Below are 20,137 nucleotides of genomic sequence, written 5' to 3'. Positions count from 1 at the left end.
CCTCTATATTTATTTTAGGACGTAATATGTTTTTTAGACCCATGGATGATACTGAGTTACAATCCTGTTTAAATATCCATAGGGTGTTTTATTTTTGCAAAGATAGGTTCTAAAAATCATAAAACCAGATAGATTAATAATACACTTATCAAAATCAGATTAAAAAATTTAGTCATGGATCTCATTCACTCTGTCCTGGCATTAAAGATGTTATAGATACACAGAATACCAGTAAGTATCCCAACGTTTACAGACATAGGTGTTGTCAAAAAGGTCTTTCTCTGATTTTAGCAAAGAGAAACCATCCAAATTTTATTCTTTTTACTACTGACATGATTTAACTTTGGTACATGGTATTACTATTTCTCCTACTGTAGCAAGTTCTGCTTTTCTCAAGGCCTTTCCCCCAACTTTTCTGGACGTAAACATTATTTCCAAGCTTCAAATTAAAACGTTATCCTCATAAATATTGTAACAAGTTGGTATATTCACATATATCCTTTTCAATTTCAGGCTAAGCAAAGACATGCATTTAGAGCTATAATAAAGCAAAAGGCAATCCAACTTAATGTCAAGAGAAAATGTGACCATCTACGCAATGTTTGATATAGAAAATGCTGATTTTGACATATTTTATTCAAATACCAGTCTGATCACATATGGTCCAAGAACATTCGAATAATAAACCCAAAAGAAACAGATGTGAACGATTGGTCTTCAAACATTATAGCCAATGATGCCACGTTTGCCTATGATCTCACCGACATAAAACCACATCCACACCTCAGTGGCCACTAAACCATTCAGCAGAGCTTCCTGAAAAAAAAAAAAAAAGCACAAACTTTAATGTACGTATTTTTCTTATATATTTATTACTTTCCAGGAGAATATATAAGGATGCTATTCAAATCAGAGGGCAGTTTTAGTCAAAGTCAAGAATTACTGATGTTAAGTTGTTTCAGTTGCTGAGAACCCTTGAACTTTCAATTATATAAGTAGTCCAGAGCTTATAAATTCTTTCAAAGCATTCTTTAAAGATCTGAACTGACTTAACACTTTCATTATTAGTTTATGAGACACTTTATGAGCCTTAAAACAACCCACATCCTGGAAATAGCTGACACACTTAGACAGGGCATTCATATGAAAGGATGGCTATGGAAGGCAAGTCTCGGAGTAGACATTCGTCTGGCCAAAGAAAATCTGTTGAAAGATAAAGGGCTCTGTTATCTCCTTTAGACATCATTTTTATTCATTTATTATTTGGCTTAACTCTTTCCAAGTATGCAGTAATTACCCAGTTTCACAGATCAATGTTTTGCTGTCCTGAAGAGAAAAAGTACGTATATGGTTCCAGACAGCAGTGTTACATGCAAATGCAAATATGGATCTTGAAACTCTAGTAGAAAAAAATACCTTTCCACAACAAAATTGAGCCTTTTCCTTTTTGCACCTGGAAGTGAATTTTCTTCTTCAAATTATAACAGAAATACTGGAAGTTTCCTGAAAAATAATCTATTTTCCAGGATGTAGGTTCTAAAGTCAGAAATAATTTAGTTATTTAGGGTTTTTAATCCTATGCATGGATCAAGTACGCAAATATAAGTTTCAATTCTTATACTCTAGATTTTATCTTCATGCAATTCAATTAACACTTTATATGGTATCATATGCTCGCTATTTTTAGTATTTTATCTTTTATATGAGTGTTAGCTGTCTGATAGTGATATAGTCTAAGAGATCTTTTGACCAAATTGGGGGTAGTTCCAGGACTACAGATAAAAAAAGTACAGAATCAGCAAAGTAAGCCACCCTATTTTAGTATACTAACCAAAATAGGAACGGGAAAAAAAGTTGCCCAGTAAAAATGCTCACTTGTTTGTTATAAGACCGATAGGAAACTAAGATATAATAGCCCAATTATTTCAACCCAGATGACAAAATTAGAAAGATTAATATCTTTCTGGGAAGTCAAGAAAGATATTAACTCTCATAACGTTGGTTTCGGCCTTAATGGGAAAATATATATATTAATCAAAACAATAAGAAAAATCTCAAGGGAAGACATTTTCTGTTATGCACATACGTTTTCATTAAGCCCATAGTTACCTTAACTGTGAGCTGTTTGAAGCTACCAGTTTGAGCACTATTGACTATTTTTTTCAAGCTCTGAATAGCTGTAGGGATCTCAGCAGGGGTTGGAGGAACCAGCTCAACCTTGGCATAGTGCCAAAATGTGGCCAATCGAGGCTTCGAGTAAGTCACAGCAGCTGGAAAACAAAACAAAACACCAGGATGAATTCAATAGAGACCAAAAGAAGCAGATGTGTGGGCTGGACACAAATATTTGTTCATACATCACATTCATTCACTGCTTGTACTACATGTGCACCCAGTGTGAAAAGTCAAAGCTGCTCCCCGGTAACAAGAGGCTTTTAAAGATGCAGAACACCTGTGTCACAGGCAAGTTAATCAGACAGGAAGCTACCGTGTTTCCTGGAAAATAAGACCTAGCCGGACCATGAGCTCTAATGCGTCTTTTGGAGCAAAAATTAATATAAGACCTGGTTTTACTATACTATAAATTAATTTTTGCTCCAAAAGACACATTAGAGCTGATGGTCCGGCTAGGTCTTATTTTTGGGAAGAGTATGAGCACATTAAACTATGCCAGGACTTCACTAGTGGGCAGCTAGTACTGTTACTTCATTTAAGAATGGCAAATCTAGTTAACTGTAAAGTTACTAGAAGTTGGATTTAAAACCAAGAAAACAGCAGCAGTGTAACCCTATTTTCTTGGTAGAGAGACCAGAAAATTTGGAAGGAAGAGGTGCAGAAGGGGAGGGAAGCATCTTTAAAGATGCTATAAAGAACAGCATCTTTAAGAATAAGATTAAAACTTGTCACAATTATTGGCCACAAATCCAGATGGAATTATACCAGTTAGTATCCATTTTTGGTGTTCTCATCAATATGTTGGATTAAACCTTTTAACAAAAGCACAGCTGATCTTCCTTCAAAACGCCACAGATAAAAATGAAACCTACATGTATTAAGAGCAACCAAAACTCTATTACTAAACTGAAACTGCTAAGTATGTACTATTTCAGGAAAAGACAAAGATTTTTAACCAGTGTAGATATGAAACTGTAGTAGTGATTTCAGCAAAATAAAGGTATTTTATATAAAAATAAATAAAATTACAAGACAAATACATAAAGTGTTTATTGTTCAAAGATTGACCCAAGCCTATTGGTACTATTCCTATTATTAACTGCCAGTGTTTGGGTATTGCACTACTCTTAGAATTATGATCTCCATTATCCTCTGTGCTTAGGGCCATGGGTAAATCTTTAAGCAGACACAAAACTCTAAGAGATAGCTCTAAATAGAATTGCGAACGCCTGAAGATGGGGCTATCAAAAAGTAGTCTGTGTAACTCTCTTTAAAATTATCTTCAATACAGATATTTCATCCTTTATAAAAAATATCAGTATAGTGTACACAAACACTGTACTTTAGTTGGTAAATTTGTTTCTCAGGGAGTATAGGTTAAAACATTTTAAACAGCTTTACGTGTATACAGGGATGAACAGAATATAAATAAATGAATGGAGCCAGGATTTTCACTGTCAAAGAGGTTAGATAGGAAAGTAAAGCAAGAATAAATCCCGTGGTACTGGATTAGAGTTGGAGACATTCATATGAACACATTTAGTTTAGTATACGTATACAGACACAATTATATATATGCGTGTATACACATAGGTTAGTACACGTACGTACAAACACACACCCTTGCCCACTAGAAGAGAGCCTAGAAGCAATGATACTATATACAGTAGTCTAGTAGCAAGGAAAATATCAAGTGCTTAGATCTTAGTTTCAAAATATCATTGTCTGATAAAAGGAACTAGGGCTTCTTGGAGAAATGGCTGATTCTAAGGCTGGGGTAGGGAAAATAAGCGTCTGAAGCATCTTGTAGTACCAGGAAGTAAGGGGGTATGTCAAAGGGACAGAGTTGCCGAACTTATAGAGTTCTCCATAGCCAAGGCCGCAACGAATTGAGCAACAAAATAAATACTACTGGAAGTATGAAGTATGAAATAAATGTACATGAGTCCATATAATAAATGACGGAATAAATGGGGAAGAGACCAATCTTTCTTACAGAATTCCATTTAAATTTATGTAGATACTCCTTTCCATAGGAGATGGAATCCCTCCCTACTGTTGGCTGCAGCTACCCTTCTTCCCCCACCTTCTATTCCATCCGCTGGGCTAGACTTAGTTACTTGCTTTTGAAGAAGAGAGAGAAAAATAGTAACTTTATAGTGAGAAACCTAGCAAACGTTATCTTAACCAAATGATGAAAGTTAATTTCACTAGCAACGTTTTATGGATGTCATGTATGCCCTGATGTGATTGGAGCAATTCACTTTTGTGGTATTCTTTCTCAAAACCCATACTGCCAGACTAATCATGAGAAATATACCAGACAAATCTAGACTGGGGAATATCTTTATAGGGTACCCAGATTGATACCTTAACTTTTTTGCTGCCACATTCGGATATGTTTTCCTGTGGCTTGTACTATCAACAACAGAGATGTTTTTTGTATGCCACATTGTGTAACACTTTCTAACAAATTTTTTTATGTCATCAATGCCATTCATTAGATTCTAATTTATCTATACCTAAATCAAGTTGATGCCACATAGTATGTTTTGAGTATTTTTTGCTAAAATTCAATATAATGGTAAATTTGTTACTATAACAAGTTTAAAATAAAAATGTCATTTATGTACAAAGCAGCTCGAAATGTTATTAAAGCCATAAAATAGTCAAAATATTAACTTTTCATTTTTTGTGGATTTTTGACACATTAAAAAAAAATCTTGAAATCAATTAACACAGTGCAAGAGTGAAGACTGTCAAGGTCATGAAAAGATTGGCTCCTGGAACAAAAAGATTAATGGAAAAACTGGTGAAATCCAAATAAAGTGTCAGGTTTAGTAAAAAGGAAAAAAAAAATCACACTCTATGAACTTTCTGGGGAAATCTGATGATAAAATTACTTATTTCTAAGATTCTTTGTCCCCTAGGGGAATTAACATACAGTAATTTTTATTTGATGATTAACATTCACATTTAATACACTGAGTTATGTTATAAAGCAAAATACATTTTTACTTTAACATTCTGGTCCCAGTTGAGCTCTCCTTTCTGAATACTTTTGGAAGAACAACAACCATTATCTTTCAATTATTCACAATAATAGAAGAAAGGGCTTATCTATTTCATAATAAAAAGTTATTTTTGTTTTACTTTTATTTTTGGATTTTATTATTAAAATTAGTTTGCAATTCCCCAACACGGGCCACTGAAAAGATGTGAAAGCCGTATTAGGAGAAGAAAAATCGACTTGAAACTTCAAAAGTTTTGATTCAAATCACCCACAAAGTCGAAAGTATGAAGCCGCTATTCCTCCTCTCTCCTTTTTACCTCCTATTCCTTCTCTCTCCTTTTTACCGTATGAACAGACTTTTTCAATTGCAACCGGAAGCGGAACAGGAGGGGATGCGGGGATGCGGGGAGGGGGGGAGGGGGGAGGGGGGGAAGGGGTGGGCTCAGGCTCCTGGGGCAGCTTCAGACTGACTCCGTTGCCGCCCTCCCATAGGACCTTCTCTTTTGATTTATGTAAAACTGTAGAGCTTTGTCATAAGATACTTTGATGACCTTAGTAAAGTTGCAAACTTAAGTTCTTTGGGAAAATGAGTAAACTAGTAGACTGTGGGTTCTGCAGAAGAGAATAGAGTATTTATAGTATCCAGCACTGTAAGGCCTTCCATAACTCATTGTTTGGCTGCTGATGGAGAAAAGGGAGGAGAGAATAAATAAGAAAATACAAATCACAGTAAAATAGTTTCAAAAATATTACATGTACTTAAAAATTCTTTCTATTTACATTTCATAATCAAATTTGAGCTAAACTACTTAGAGATCTGCACTTCAACCACTTCCTTGAACATCGTAAATCTAGTGAAGAAACTTCCGTCAACTTAACTTATTTCTCTTCGGGAATAATATGAACACTTTGCTACCTGGCAGACAACTGAAATATTTATTCACAGAACAGAACTACTCAGGGCTGTGACTATCCTCGGGTTTGTTCTGATATACAGCGGTCTATCAGATTTTTCAGCTTTTTCAAACGTAAAACCCCAAGAATGCCAAACTATAATAATAAAGATTACCGTTTACACACATTCTTTTCTATGCTTATTGGGGTAAGGAGACTCGTCCTTGAAGTCTTTTTCCACCTAAAAATTCCCTCAGAATCTGGCTAGGACGTTCGAAAACTCACCAAACCTTAAAAATTTCTGTAGACTTCTAATTACTCCATTGAGAACCAGACACCCCGATAAGGCCGAATTATGTCCTTTCACACATCCCTGCCCTCCTTTTTCCTACCTCTTCTAACAGAGCGATATCCTCCACATTCCTATTCCTAGAAATCTTAAAAAAAAAGAAAAAGAAAAAAAAGCCAGGCCTCCCGCCCACTCCCTCCCTTCATTGTGGTGGTTAGAATTCAGAACCTCAGCGGTGTATACAGAATCCAAGCTGCAGGACAGGCAAGCAGACGGCTAGAGGCTCAAACTGCCTCCTGCTCCCCCCACCTACATGTCGTCCCCGCCCCGGCTCCCGCAGGCCCCGCGGAGTCCCACAGTCCGCGTCTTCCTCAGGCTCTAGCAGACGTCGCGTCCTGCTCTCTACCCGCCTCGGCAGTTTGATGCCGCGCTCACCGTTTAGCAGTGCCGGGGCCTTCTCTGCGAGATTACGGACAAACTGGGCCATGGTTCTAGGATGGAAAGTCCGTGGCCTCGAACGGCCGGCTGAAAGTCACCTCCTGGAAGGACCCATCGAAGGACCCCGTTCCGCTTTCAAGGTCAGGCCTCCTCTTTCCGCGCCTGTCCAAGATATTTAGGTGTCCTACTGTCTTTCTGGAATTTAGCTGGTTAGTTTAGTTTCTTTAGTTACAGAAGAGAAACTGGATACGAAAAGAAGCGATCAGAATAAGGTGGAGAACAATGGGATTCGGCAGAGAAACAGGCATTTCTTGGGGCAGCTTCCCATGGAGGCCCGGAAGGCCCGAGTGGAGAGAAGGCGCATGCGCCCTGAGCCTCCCCAGTTTTCCGAGATCGCGACCTCCCCTTTTTTTGCCTAAGGTGCCTCGGCAGCTTCTAAGAATGTGGGAAGTTAGGGCTGGAAGGCCTAACGATCTCTTCTAGGCCAACACAATCGTTTTACAAAGGCAGAATGGCTCCTAGGCCATACATGTAAAGTTAGGGCCACACAACTTATCACCCGACTCAGCCTTTGTGTAGCTCACCTTTTGTAACCTTGGTTTCCCCTGCATCCTGTACCAGGTTTGGAAGCCAGTTCCCCTAATTCCCTAACCAGCCACAAGGAACTATGCAAATATGAGAAACAAAATTACATTTGCCGAGGGCTTCCAGTATGCCAGGCATTTTGGAATTTAAAGAAAGCCTTAATGTTAGGTAGTGTGCCCATTTAAGTCCGGGTTTGACAAATGATCTAGCTAGCGACACAGTTGGGATCTGAAGAGGTTGCAATTGTAAACAGAGAAGGGACATCAGTATCAGGTTAGGCATGATCTGGGAAGACTTCCTAGGAGATCCTTGAGTTGATGTATATAACAGATCAGCTATATACTACAGAGTTGAAACTTTATAGTTAAACATGACTGTAAGAAAAGTCATAGCAGGGAAGTGGCATTTGATGAGAAAAACAGAACGATAAATAGTGTATCTTGGGGAAGCCTGAACAGAAGTAAAACTGATTGGTGGAATGGTTAGAGGTGGAAAGAAAAATTAGGAGCCAAGAATAGCATTTCCTCAAGAGAAGTGAAATTAAGAATGGGAAAGTTAATTTGGCAATATAGAAACATTAACTAGATCAGTTTCAAAAAGTTAGGATAGAAACCTGAGTGAATGAATGAAGAAATGTGGATATAAAGGAAAACAAGTCAGAAAACCAAATAGGGATGTGGACTCAAGGGAGAGACTGAAGATATAGAAGGGGGATTGACAAAATCCCTGATAAGGCAGGAAAGAAGGTCGCAGGGATTAGCCTTGGAAAGGGGGCCTTTTCCATAGATGGGATGATGGGACAGAATTTTGAAGTGGAAATTTGAAGTCTATGTCTTTCCAGTGAAGTAGAAGACAAGGTCATCTGAACGTGAAGGGTAAGTGGGACGGTGGGAAAGAATTTGAGGAAAGGGGTGAAAGTGTGGAATAGCTGTTGAAGTTAAGGACACACAGAAGGGTTGTTGGGCATTGTTAGAAACCACACGTTTGTGGTTGCATCACTCTAAAGATTGTGTTATTTTTCTGCAACAGTGGTCTGCAGCTTGAATATTGGAGCAGAAGGGAATGATTGGGTTAATCTAGGCTGAGGTCTTGCATGACAGAGATACAGAAACAAGGGGCAGAGGGGAACATGATAGTAAACGATTAAAATGAAAGACCTGGGGTTTAGGCCAGATAAAGAAAACTGAAGCCAAAAGTGAACTGATTAAGAAAAAACATGCCGAGACTCATCTTCTGAAGATAACTCCAGGGCCCAGAAGTTATCTTATCTGGTAAGGCAGGTTAGGTCAGCGAGGTCACAATTTTAAATGACCTTTAACAGAAGTGAAGGTCAGATACCTCTAAGTTTCCAGAGAGATTTCTGAAACTGTTACCCTGTTCCCCCCAAAATAAGACCTAGCTGGACAATCAGCTCTAATGCGTCTTTTGGAGCAAAAATGAATATAAGATCCGGTCTTATATAATTTTACTGTAAGACCGGGTATAATACTAATATAATATAAATATAATATACTGGGTCTTATTTTACTATAAGACCAGGTATAATATAATAAATATAATACCGGGTCTTATATTCATTTTTGCTAGGTCTTCTTTTCGGGGAAACATGGTAGTAGCTTTTAATACTGTAATAAAGGAAGTGATAACAAAAGTTGTAAGTCATGTGTTCATTTATTAAATACAAGCTTTAAACAGACACCCTCCGGCGAGTTTGACAAGAAATTACCTTCCTGGAATGTTTCAAAATACAGTTACATTGATCAAGTTTTATTTCAATCAAACTTTTTGTTGTTTTGTTCTTCATTTTCTTTGTTTCTAGGTTCTTTTCCTGTTTAGCAGTTAGAGCATGTGCATTATTTACTCACATGTCATCAACAGTGCAGCATCAGCCTCTGGCTGGTAAAGGCACCCAGTAGACTTATGCTCTGTGCAATGGCTGCTTAGCAACCAGCATCAAATAAAGTAATGAAGCTTTTCTAGAGCGTGATACCAAATAGCAACTGGGACCTTCACCCGCACCATTAAAAACCTTTAAAGTTTCCTTCAGTTTTTACATATCCATTAAAATTTTTATTTAAAAGACAAACCCAGATTGCTTGATAAAACCTACTTAATTTTCCAAGTTTAGTGTTACCCTTTTAGTAAGCAGTATTAGAGCTGATTAAAGAGTCTTCAGTTTGCTGTTATAGTCCAGCAAAGCCAACAAATAAAACTAAGCATGTCAGAAAGTCTGCTTTAATAGATTTAGGGCTGCCTCTGAGTACCAGATAACAAAACAATTCTTTAAGCTTCCAAGTGCATATACACACTGCGTTGTATCAAGAGGATAATTTTTTAGTCTTATTTTTTAGGGTGTTCATAAATTACTTAAAAAAAAAAATGCCGCAAAGGACACCTGGTTTCCTTACCAATAATGGCCTTTAGTGACACACTTGGCTTTCTGATGAGTTTAAAGATATTCAGCAGCATTAATGGTGCCATAGCCATTCAGAGTATCAGGAAAAGGAGTTTAAAAAAAGGCTTGCCAGGAAAGGCTTACAATCTGAAGACTAAATACAGACACACATACAAGAGGCAGCATAGAGGCTGTTAACTAGAAAGCTGCTGGGAACAACTGCCTTCTGAGGTCTTGTGCCCATTTTTCCTCCAATTTTCTCCTATAAAACTGGTCTTTCCCCGCTTGTATAAAAATAAAAACACTCCAATTAGATTGGGTTTGGAAGATAAATGCAAGTAGGTAGAAACTTATTTTAGAAACAGTTCAGTCTCAGAGAGGAATATTAAATATGAAATGAAACTCATTTTAAGAAAATAAACAAATCCTGTCAACCCATGCCTTAAAGGGCTAAGGAGCACACTGAACTATTATCTTACATTCTGGCAAGAATCCTTATAGGAATTCCTTATAGGAATCTTGCAAGAGTCCCATATACTTCCTTTTTCATTTATAAGCACAGCAATAGGCAACATCTACTTCATGTCTAGTATGGGATGCCCTCTGATTTGCAGTTTTCCAGCTGATACCATCAAAAACACATCAAGGACTATTCACAGGAACTTGGAATATCATAAAACTATCATCTTATCTGAAAGATGCCATGGTTAACAATGTCCTCTAAATGAAGTAATGACCCGTTTCTAGATCATACCAATTTTTCTTGTCACTTTTGTCTTTGGACTTAGAGGGACAGCATGTTAAGGTGCACAACTGAGTAGGGAATTCAAGCTCAATTTGTAAGTGGGACCCATCCATCTACTAACTACTTAGGGCTAAGTGGATATTTTAAATGGCTTGTGGACAGGGTTGTGCTCAAATTCCTACTTTGTTAATTGATGACCTCACGCTGAGTTAGAAACAGCTCTTAGAATTCAGGTCACAAGTTCAAACATTAACTATATACATTTTAGTCTCAGAATTTCGTCTAGAATAAGTGTGTTAGTGGCCACATACTGCGTACATCTTACCATGGAAGAGACAATTTAAAGTGGTACACAGTTTATACTAGACCAATATAAAACACACATATTCCGTTGGTATTTCTAGTGTCTTAAAGATGACATTTTTCCTGCTTACATTTGTTGCCCAATTTTTCTACTCAAGCTTAGTCTTTGTAGCAACAGATTTCCATAAGCTAAAAAGGGCCCACCAGCTTTCTTTATTCTTTCACCTCAGAATTGTTTTGAATAAAGTGTCAAAACTGCAAGTTTGTCCTGTCAATCACCCTAAAAATATTGCAGGGCTAAGTTTTCTGTGGTAATGACAACCCCATTGGACACTGTTTGTCCTCCACGATATCTCTGAGTTAAGAGGTAACACAAAATTAAGAGGTGAAAACAGAATTGCACAAGATTCCTTTTTTTTTTTTTTCATTTCATCTATGATCTTATTCAAAAGTCTACTCAAACATCAAGGTATCTGCTTTTACTAGTCTTCAAGGAAAACAGCTGAAGTCCTGGCCATGAAGATTAGTAAAATAGCTTGCTAACACAGGACTTGCTGATGATATCAGCTGTCACTGAAATATGTGACATCATATACTTAAAAGTAGTGTTCACCAAAGATGTTTGAGTAGTTCTTGGAAGAGAAATAACAGTAGGGTGGCAGAAAATTTTAGTTGAAGTTAATGTAATTTAAGGTAGGAAAAGGAAGAATAGGAAGAGAGAACAAAGGGTAAAAATTAGTGATGATTTCCTAACTAGGTGATGCTATAATTTTCTGCAAGCCAAAAGAGCATTGTAAAGTTCTTAGGAATCTTAATTATCATAATTTGAGCAAGAGCAGTTCTCTAATTTAGTAAAGAAAAGAAAAAAAAAAGAAGGAAAAAAGGAACAGAACCAGAGAGAAATCACAAACACTTGTTTATCTAAACTCTGGGGTTGGTTTTTGGTTTTTTAGGTCACAGTATTTATTCAAGTTGCCCCTTTTGTTGTTGTTTCCTCTCTGCGAGCCACCGTTGGATTTTTTCTTTTAGTTCTGTGTTTGGCCGGATCTGGTCCATGGTGAGGGGACTACGGTTAAAGGGATCTGTTTGGTCACTGGGACAAAGAGAGAAAGGGAAATGGGGTTATTTCCATACGTTCTAACACTATAAGCTAAAAACAGAATACCTAGGGATCTTACTTTGAGACTGAAGCTAGAGTGCATTATAACTTTGAATCAAGTGCTGAGCTGAGGTTAAAAAGAATGAGATGGGAAAGAATGATTCAGAAGGTTTTTGGTGTTTTTTTTCCCTTCAGATTATTCAGCTACTTTGTCTCTGCGTTTCAATAAACTGTTATCTCAACATTGTTGTTCAGATGATATTTGATTCAATTTTCCTCAGGCAGAGACCCTGTACACTCATGTTAGCATGAGGAGCTGCCTATAGTTTTAGTGACAGACTCTCAGAGTAAGATGTTAAGGGATAAAGCCTTGTAAATTGACACTTGATTTAATTAGCTGATTGCTATACAAGGAAGTGGAGATTATGTTTTCCTGTTGTAAAAAGGTTTATAAAAGCTGATATATTTTCTCTTTATTATGAGGCCACAGTAAAATACAAATTTTCACTGACGCTTTGGAAAAGACATACCACCTAGCACAGAATCATGCATATAGTGAATGCTTAATACCAAATTCCATGACGTAGAAAATCCTTTTTTTCTTCAGTATTTAAGAAATAGTGTATTTCCTTAAATTTTGGTCAATTTATGTCACAATTTTAAATAGGCAGAGTCTCTCCATACCCATTTGTATATAATGCTGCACTTAGAGCGGGCAGCCGGGGGGACCATGGCTGAGTACTATAGCAGCAGCAGAATGTGGATTAACCCAGATGATGAATATTAGTGTGAAACCTAAATTAAAAAACAAACAAACCGGTCTTTTATACTTTTATAACTAAAATAAAATTAAAACAATTTCCAGTCAATTTATAATCCAGGTTGACATATTTTAAAACATATGTTGATAGAAATTATTTCCTTAAGGAAGGAAGAGACAAATAATGATTAGAACCAGCATTTCTCAACAGGGTGTCATTTTGGGGATGTTTAAATCCTTAACAATCAAGTGATGTACCTCTACCATTGTCTCCCCAACACAGTAATAAATCAACAGTATGGGGCACCTGTTGGGTGTACTGTACTGTATTAGAAATCTGGGGAAACAAGACGATAGCAAACAATTATACATCTGTACTCTTGAGGCTTCTTTTTGGGCTGGCATACCTGAGCAAATGTCTGGCGATGGTGGATCGATCCACAGTGACTCTGGAAGACGGCAGCACCACAGGGTCAGACATCAGTGTGCTCATGATGGGATCCAGGAACTCATCACAGGCATCCGCATAGGTCTCCTCTTCCTGTTGCTGGAGGTCTGCTAGAGACTGAGTACAAACACCTGGCAGTTGAGATGAATTCACAGAGCAGCAGAATTCAAAATGCTCAATGACTATACCTTAAGGGGCAGTAATAACCCTTTACAGTGACAATGACAATTCTCAGATTTATTTTCTAAACAAGCCAAGATGGATATTATAGGAGCAAATTTTGCATTCAGCCCCAACTCTGAAACTTCAATTTGGCTCAGCTGCTAGCACTCATGTCTGAAAATGGGTTGAAGTGTTAACAGCATAAGAAACACATCATATACATCTTTCTGGCAACAGTCCTGTTGTAAATGTCATAATTCAAAAGGGGAGGGGTTGGAGGGTTATTTGCATAATTACAGAGTCACTCATGCAGTCTGTATATGAAAAGCAGTTTCCGGTTTTAGGTACAAACATGTATAGGAATTTAAAAGTGGTTTCAATATTTGACTCCTTCATGACTCTAGTTCCTGACAGGTCCATCTGGCTAAGGTCTCGGCAAAGATGAAGCCCAGCTCAATAAATAAGTAACTCAATGAAGGGAACACTGATATCAATAGGGAAGGTTTTCTATTAGACTCTGTGCCATGATTTTTCCTTTCTTCATAACTAATTGAGTTCTATCATACTCCAGCCAAAGGGATTAGCTAAACACAATACAGTAGTTTAATCTTTAAAATGTTTAATCTTTAAAATTTAAAGATGACTATTCCTATATAAGCCAATGATCAACTATAAATATAGAGAACAGAGAAAATCAATAAAAGCCAATGACTAAAAACTACTCATCTCGAATTCTATTCTAAAAAGTTCTTTTGCATTAACATTGTAGATTTTCAAATCTATTGGTAACACTGCACAGAACAGTTTTCATAAGAACAGCCTACAAAAACCTGTACACTCTTCTATTAGAAGCTTCTTAAATCAATTTCCTGCTCTCATCCTCACGCTGAAGAGTAGTATTAAGAACACAGTAGTTCTAGTTACTGACTGACCAGGAAGAATCATGTTTGTATTTTCTCAAGGCAGTGCTCTTTCCCCGCCCCGAAATAGGGTAAAAAGCAGAGGAGCTGAGTTGACAATGTGATTTTTATCGAATGTGTTAATAAACAAATTATCTTCCGTCTCACCTTGATTCTCTCTGCTAAGTTGCTGAAAGCCACAATCATATTCCCAGGTTTATTTATCTTCTTCAGGACTCGTACTGTCTGTGCAAAGAGAGTTGGGGAATAGGAACGCCCATCCTTGGGCACAGTGGCACAGAAATTCTCCTCATCCCTGGAAAGTCAGCATCGGGAAGAAATGGCGATCAGAGAAGGGAGGTCAACGAGAGAGATAACAAATGGGCTGAGGAACAAGGTTGCCCATCACTTATATGCCATGAATGTTCTTTTCATATGGGAAGATTTCTTCTAATTTTTAGGAAGGAGGTCTATCAAGTAGACCTGCAGCTTTAAAAGAATACTCCTTTTCCAAACAACCTGCCTGATCTTTGCATAGATCAAGGCAGAATGTTGGAAATTCTACACAATGTCCCACAAGTCATACAAAATCTCATTTAAAACTACAGAAGATTCTTTCATCAACCAACTAGAAATGAACCATTTCTTTTGTATTTCCACATAATTACCAACCAGTCATTCCATGATCTAAACCCCAAATTAAATCATTAGCACTCCCTCTGGCTTGCCCAATTTAAAGCTCAGGTACCCAAGATTTAAGTAGATAGTGCAGATATCTGATACGAGTTGCTGGGGTTTGAAGTCAAATTCACTGAAGTCCTTGACTTTTAAGGCCCCCATCTTGGGGCCAACCAGGTGCTGCAGGAAGTAGTTCAGCATAGAGATGATGCGCTCAGCCAGGAAAGGATGCACAAAGAGTGATTTGATCTCTGGAAAAAAAGCCAAAGACTGTGAAAACTCAATCCATTAGCAATCATTTATTTTGTCTTATAAGAGTTTTACTTGGAGACCCCTGGGGACTATTTTTTAAAATTTCATTGCAGTAATATTAGAAAATATAGACAACCAAAAGCAAACAAATAAAATACAAAAACTACCAACCAGACATAAACACTGTAAACATTTTGCTAATACAGTCAACCCTTGAACAACACAGGTTTGAACTGCGTGGGTTTACTTATATGCAGGTTTTTTCAACAAATACTGTATATGTATTTTCTCTTCCTTATGATTTTAATAATTTTTTTCTCTAGCTTACTTTACTGTAATACAGTATATAATATTAATACATATAACATACAAATATGTATTAATCGACTATTTACATTATCGGTAAGACTTGCAGTTAGTAGTAGGCCATTTAGTAGTTAATGGGGAGTCAAAAGTTATACGTGGGTTTTTGACTGCATGAGGGGTTCGTGCCTCTAACCCCATGTTGTTTGAGGGTCAACTGTACACATTTTGACACAAGTATTTTTTTTTGTTGTTTGCTTATTTTCAGAGAACCTATCACTAAATCTTTCTAAACTCTCCACCAGAAATATAAAACTCTCAATATGATCATTTCTAGCAGTTCTACATTTTTGGAAATGTTCTTTCTGGAAGCTTCCATCTGTCACTCCAATCTGGACTCCTTGCTCTATAGGCCTGTTGTGTGTTGATCACACAAGCACCTTCTACTATCGTCCTGGGAACTTCTTTTGCATCTCTCTTATGGGATTCCACTTTCCTCCTCCTGGGTTTATTCCTTCATTTTGATGGAGTGTATCTTTTTGTAGCTTCTCAAGAAAGGGTACACTAGAAGTAAATCTGATACCTTCATGACTGAAAATGTTCTTACAGTTACCCTCAAACAGAATTGATTTGGCTGGCTATAGTATTCTAGGCTGAAAAAATATTTCCCATAAGAAATGTGTTCCACCTTCAAATGTCACTATTGTGAAATTTAAAGACATTCTGATACTTAAACCATCGTACATGACCTGATTTTTCTCTGGGACCTTTGAGGATTATCTCTTTACCCTGATTTTCTGTAATGTCACAATGAGATACCTTACTGTGGGGTTTTAAAAATTCCCTCTAGTGAAGACTGGGTGGCTCCTTTTACTTTAGGGGCTTTTAGTCTTTGGCAATGTTTTGGTATTATTTCTCTGATAATTTCTTCCCTTCTAATTCTCTCTTCTGAGACTTCCAATCGATCTGTTTTCTTATCCTTTCTCTTCTAATTTCTATCTCTTTCTGTTCAACTTTCATGGAAGAGCTCCCTGAATTTATCTTCTGACCCTTCAACTGACCTATTGTATCTTCCCTTATCCCTGAGATGAGATTTAATAAAAGGTTTCATTTATTATCTGTATTTCATGTTAGAGGATTTCCTCAAATGTCTGGTGATCCTTGGTTGTCATTTCATGTGTAATCAATACAAAAATTATTAATGAAATATTTCTTTTGAAAATACTAAGTCTTGCAGTGTATATTTACTTATAGCACATTTCAATTCAGACTAGCCACATTTTCACTGCTTGATAGCCACATGTGGCAAGTGGCTACTGAATTGGACAGTGCAGCTCTGGAGGGAGTAGGAATAAATATCTTTGTTTGATCTTTTGCATTTAACCAGAGTTCAAGAATATTTTTCTGGTTAATAATCCTCCCACCCTGATATACTGATATGGTTTACTTTTCCTCAAGAGAAATTATACCAACTTATGCTTTCTGGCAGCTGTGTGAGGTAGCCATTTTCTTATTTCCATATCAACAATGGACATCATCATTCTTGTTAAAGCTTCTCTAGTGATTCATTTCCCTCTCAGACTGTGGAGAATATTGTCACCAGAGCCTGAATTCCTAGCTTCAGCTGGGCTGATCCCTCAAATGAAGCATATCTTGACCGCTGCATTTTTGGGAAAAGCAGTACTTTTTGTCCTTACCTGATGTCAGAAAGGCAAGGGTACCGATTGTTTCATTGGACATGATGTTATGGAAACGTGCCAGTTGTCCAAACATCTGTAGGCCAGCTTCCTTTTCTCGGCGGGCTTCTAGAGTTAGACTATCCCATTCACCTCGGTCCTTCTCAATCTGTTGAATCTTTATCTTGCTCAAATACTATAGAAACCAGAGGTGGAGTGTATCAGAGAGGAAAGTGCAGTTGAAGGGAACATGATATTTAAGAGGTCCTATTTAAAATCTAGTCCACTAAGCTGGGAAAACCAGGGACTATAAAAGAGACATAAGGGTACCTCAAGAAAGGGTACACTAGAGCCTTTATTTCTCATCACAGGGGTGAAACTTAAAAAGAAATTGTGGGAAAAAAAGAAAAAGAAATTGTGGTTCCATATAGATTTGTTTCAGCCTGGGTAGATTTATTGGTAATTCCCCTAGACATATTATAGTCTATGAAATAGAAAGGAGGACAGTGTAATATATGAAACCCAGGCAAAAACAAACAGGCTACAGTGAAAAAAGGATGAATCCTTCCTGAAAGATGAAAAAAAACCCCAAACCCCAAAAAACTGCTTATCAAAAAATAAAGCTTTATCACATAGGCAAAATGTCTGGAAGGAGAACCACATTTAAAACCCTCTCCTTGGCTGCTGTAGCAAACGTGTTAAACTTACAGTCCTATGAAAATGCCATCTGTGTCATTCTTTGTGATCCACAGTTCTTGCTTAGAAGGGTCTGTTTATGATTATACATTACAGACTTGTTCTTGTTTTCTAAGAAAATCTATCTATCCAAAATCTTAAAGTATAAGATGTTGAAAAAAGCAGGAAACTTTTCTCACAAATTAAATACAAGTTACTGGCGGACTGCTAATCAATATGGGGAGCTCACAGGTGTCCAAAAGGCTATCCTCATGATTTATCCACTTCACCTCCCTTTGGGTCACTGCCCTATTTTGTATCTGTCACAGATAAAGGACTTTTTGTCTAGGAGCAATAGGCAGCTCCATAGGAATTGTTAAGGATATGATACACTGAACGAGCTGAGAGGCACCCAGCTGTACACTTTGTGAAACTCATGTTTCCAATATAGCTAAAGATTTCGGAGCTAAAGATTTCTTAAGACCAAGTTCATAAGACAACTTGGTCTTATGAAAAAATAACCCAAATCAGAGATTCTTTTTCTAAGGAGTGGTTTAAGAATCAGAATCTTTTAGGAGGGAGGGATGAGAATCATTGTCTCAGTGAGCCAGTTACTAATGTGCTGGAATGGAAAAAGGTTGCAAGTAACTGACCAAATGCAAGATCCTGATTTCTTCTGTAGTGCTGGCCTAATTACTTCTGCCAGTGTACCTTAGTTTGGCCTCATCACACTTTCTCTTCCTCTCTCTGCCAAAGTATCTAGCTCTTGAGCTTCAATGAGCCTTCATCTTGGTCTCTAATGGAACAAAACCTATCAAGCTCTGTAATGGCAAGGTTGGCAGTATACTACTAGCAAATTTTTGGTGTCTAAGACTGGTACTAGAAGAATATGGACTGCTCTATTACGATTAAAAGGTGAAAAGTATGTATTGGTCATGATTTGATAGTATGGGAGCAGTTAAATGTTTTTTTTTTTTTTTACCTGTATGGCTTCATCCAAAAGGAAGATGGCATCATTCATTAGCAGGTTAAGAAAGCGGAGAAAAAGTGGGGGATTCATGGCTTCTAAATTCTTAGAGGCATAGTCAGCCAAATCCTGTAAGTCCCAGCCCAAGAGAAAACCATTTTAGTACCGAACCACAACTTACTGGAGGTTATCTGACGCAAAACTCAGATAACTCAGTTTTGGTTTCACCAAAAACTCTCTTACCTTAATGCTCTCTCGATAGGGATCTGTTCCCCACATGTACCTTAGGATGGGATACATGGGGCGGCGGTAATTAAATTTCTGTTCAAATTGATGGGGGTCTCCTGGAGTAAGGTAAGAGCAAAAAAACAGCAAAGGTGTTGCTACTAGAGAGAGAGTAAGAGCTTATGTCTATGTGTAGCCATTTTCCTTTATTCTTAACGTGTCAAGGCTACTGACAAAATGTGCCTTGGGAGTTTATAAAGGCCTAGAGTTGGAGGCAAGTGTTTGCTTATTTCCTTACTGACAGAACAAGAGGGAGACAGATGTAATGGATATCTTACACGGAAAAGGACCAGGACCAGGACCAGGCTGTATAATAAAAGCCAAGGGAAACAAATGATTCCATATCAAATGCAGAGTGCTTACCAGACTTTGAATGAGGCCTCTGAGCTGGCCATTGTGGCAGTGACAGCCATGTCCAGAATGCGACACTAAGTAATCCCCACATTCTTTATAGATAATATGCTGTGAGCCAACTCATTCTTGAGTACTCTGAAAAATCAGGTCGGGAGCCAAAAATCTGAGGCTTATACTGCTTTTGACATACCAACAGTACCACCAGAGCACTACAGGTTGGGTCATATAATAAAGGAAGATGCATGGGATGTGGAGTCAGAAGACCTAGGTTTTCCTTCTGGCTCCACACAATGCAAGTCTGTTAACCTTTTGCAACTTCCACTTTCTCAGAAATAAGAAAGGAATTATACACCCTCTACCACCAAAGGGTTGTAATGGTCACATGATGAGACAATTGCAGTGATTTATTGCGCAACTCCTTACATGTTATGAAGATTTACATGCACTACCTCACTTACTCATTACTTCAACTCATTTTACAGATGAGGAAACTAAAGCTCAGAGATGAGCCAGTCACAAAACCGAAATCCAAATATGGAAAGGCAGTCAATAAAATTTTAAATGTCTGTTTAAATGATAGCTGTATTTATCACTGGAGAGGACATCACCTTTAAAAGAGGTCTTAAATAATTGCTTAACATTTCCTGTTTACTGGTTGAGATGAGGTACTGTTTACTCAAACATATCATTTCAGGGTTAGATCTCAAAGGCCAAGAGAGGAAGGGAATGTTGCCTGCTATTA

General features: G+C 37.6%; 2 protein-coding genes across 3 annotated transcripts in view; both read right to left on the bottom strand.

The window, feature by feature from the left end:
• Nucleotides 1-467: 467 nt before the first annotated feature.
• Nucleotides 468-6,957, bottom strand: ATP5MG (ATP synthase membrane subunit g). The gene is made up of 3 exons (XM_033119192.1): nucleotides 6,807-6,957; nucleotides 2,110-2,270; nucleotides 468-816 (listed from the first exon to the last, which is right to left on the bottom strand). The coding sequence occupies exons 1-3, from the start codon at nucleotides 6,856-6,858 to the stop codon at nucleotides 718-720; spliced, it is 312 nt and encodes a 103-aa protein (XP_032975083.1). The 5' UTR covers nucleotides 6,859-6,957; the 3' UTR covers nucleotides 468-717.
• A 4,305-nt stretch (nucleotides 6,958-11,262) lies between these two features.
• UBE4A (ubiquitination factor E4A) overlaps nucleotides 11,263-20,137 on the bottom strand; it is a 29,842-nt gene continuing 20,967 nt past the window's right edge. For both annotated transcript variants that reach the window (XM_033119189.1, XM_033119190.1), the window contains exons 14-20: nucleotides 19,000-19,100; nucleotides 18,772-18,885; nucleotides 17,136-17,310; nucleotides 14,954-15,134; nucleotides 14,374-14,521; nucleotides 13,104-13,261; nucleotides 11,263-11,930 (exon numbers count right to left, since the gene is read on the bottom strand). In XM_033119189.1, the coding sequence (XP_032975080.1) occupies nucleotides 11,801-11,930; nucleotides 13,104-13,261; nucleotides 14,374-14,521; nucleotides 14,954-15,134; nucleotides 17,136-17,310; nucleotides 18,772-18,885; nucleotides 19,000-19,100 (1,007 nt within the window). In that variant the 3' untranslated portion in view covers nucleotides 11,263-11,800. The remainder of the gene's footprint in view (nucleotides 11,931-13,103; nucleotides 13,262-14,373; nucleotides 14,522-14,953; nucleotides 15,135-17,135; nucleotides 17,311-18,771; nucleotides 18,886-18,999; nucleotides 19,101-20,137) is intronic.

Source organism: Rhinolophus ferrumequinum, chromosome 11 (genome assembly GCF_004115265.2).
Source record: "Rhinolophus ferrumequinum isolate MPI-CBG mRhiFer1 chromosome 11, mRhiFer1_v1.p, whole genome shotgun sequence".
In the NCBI taxonomy this organism is placed as follows: domain Eukaryota; kingdom Metazoa; phylum Chordata; class Mammalia; order Chiroptera; family Rhinolophidae; genus Rhinolophus; species Rhinolophus ferrumequinum.
The sequence above is the reverse complement of the archived record's forward strand: the minus strand, read 5'-3'. Positions and strand labels throughout refer to the sequence as shown.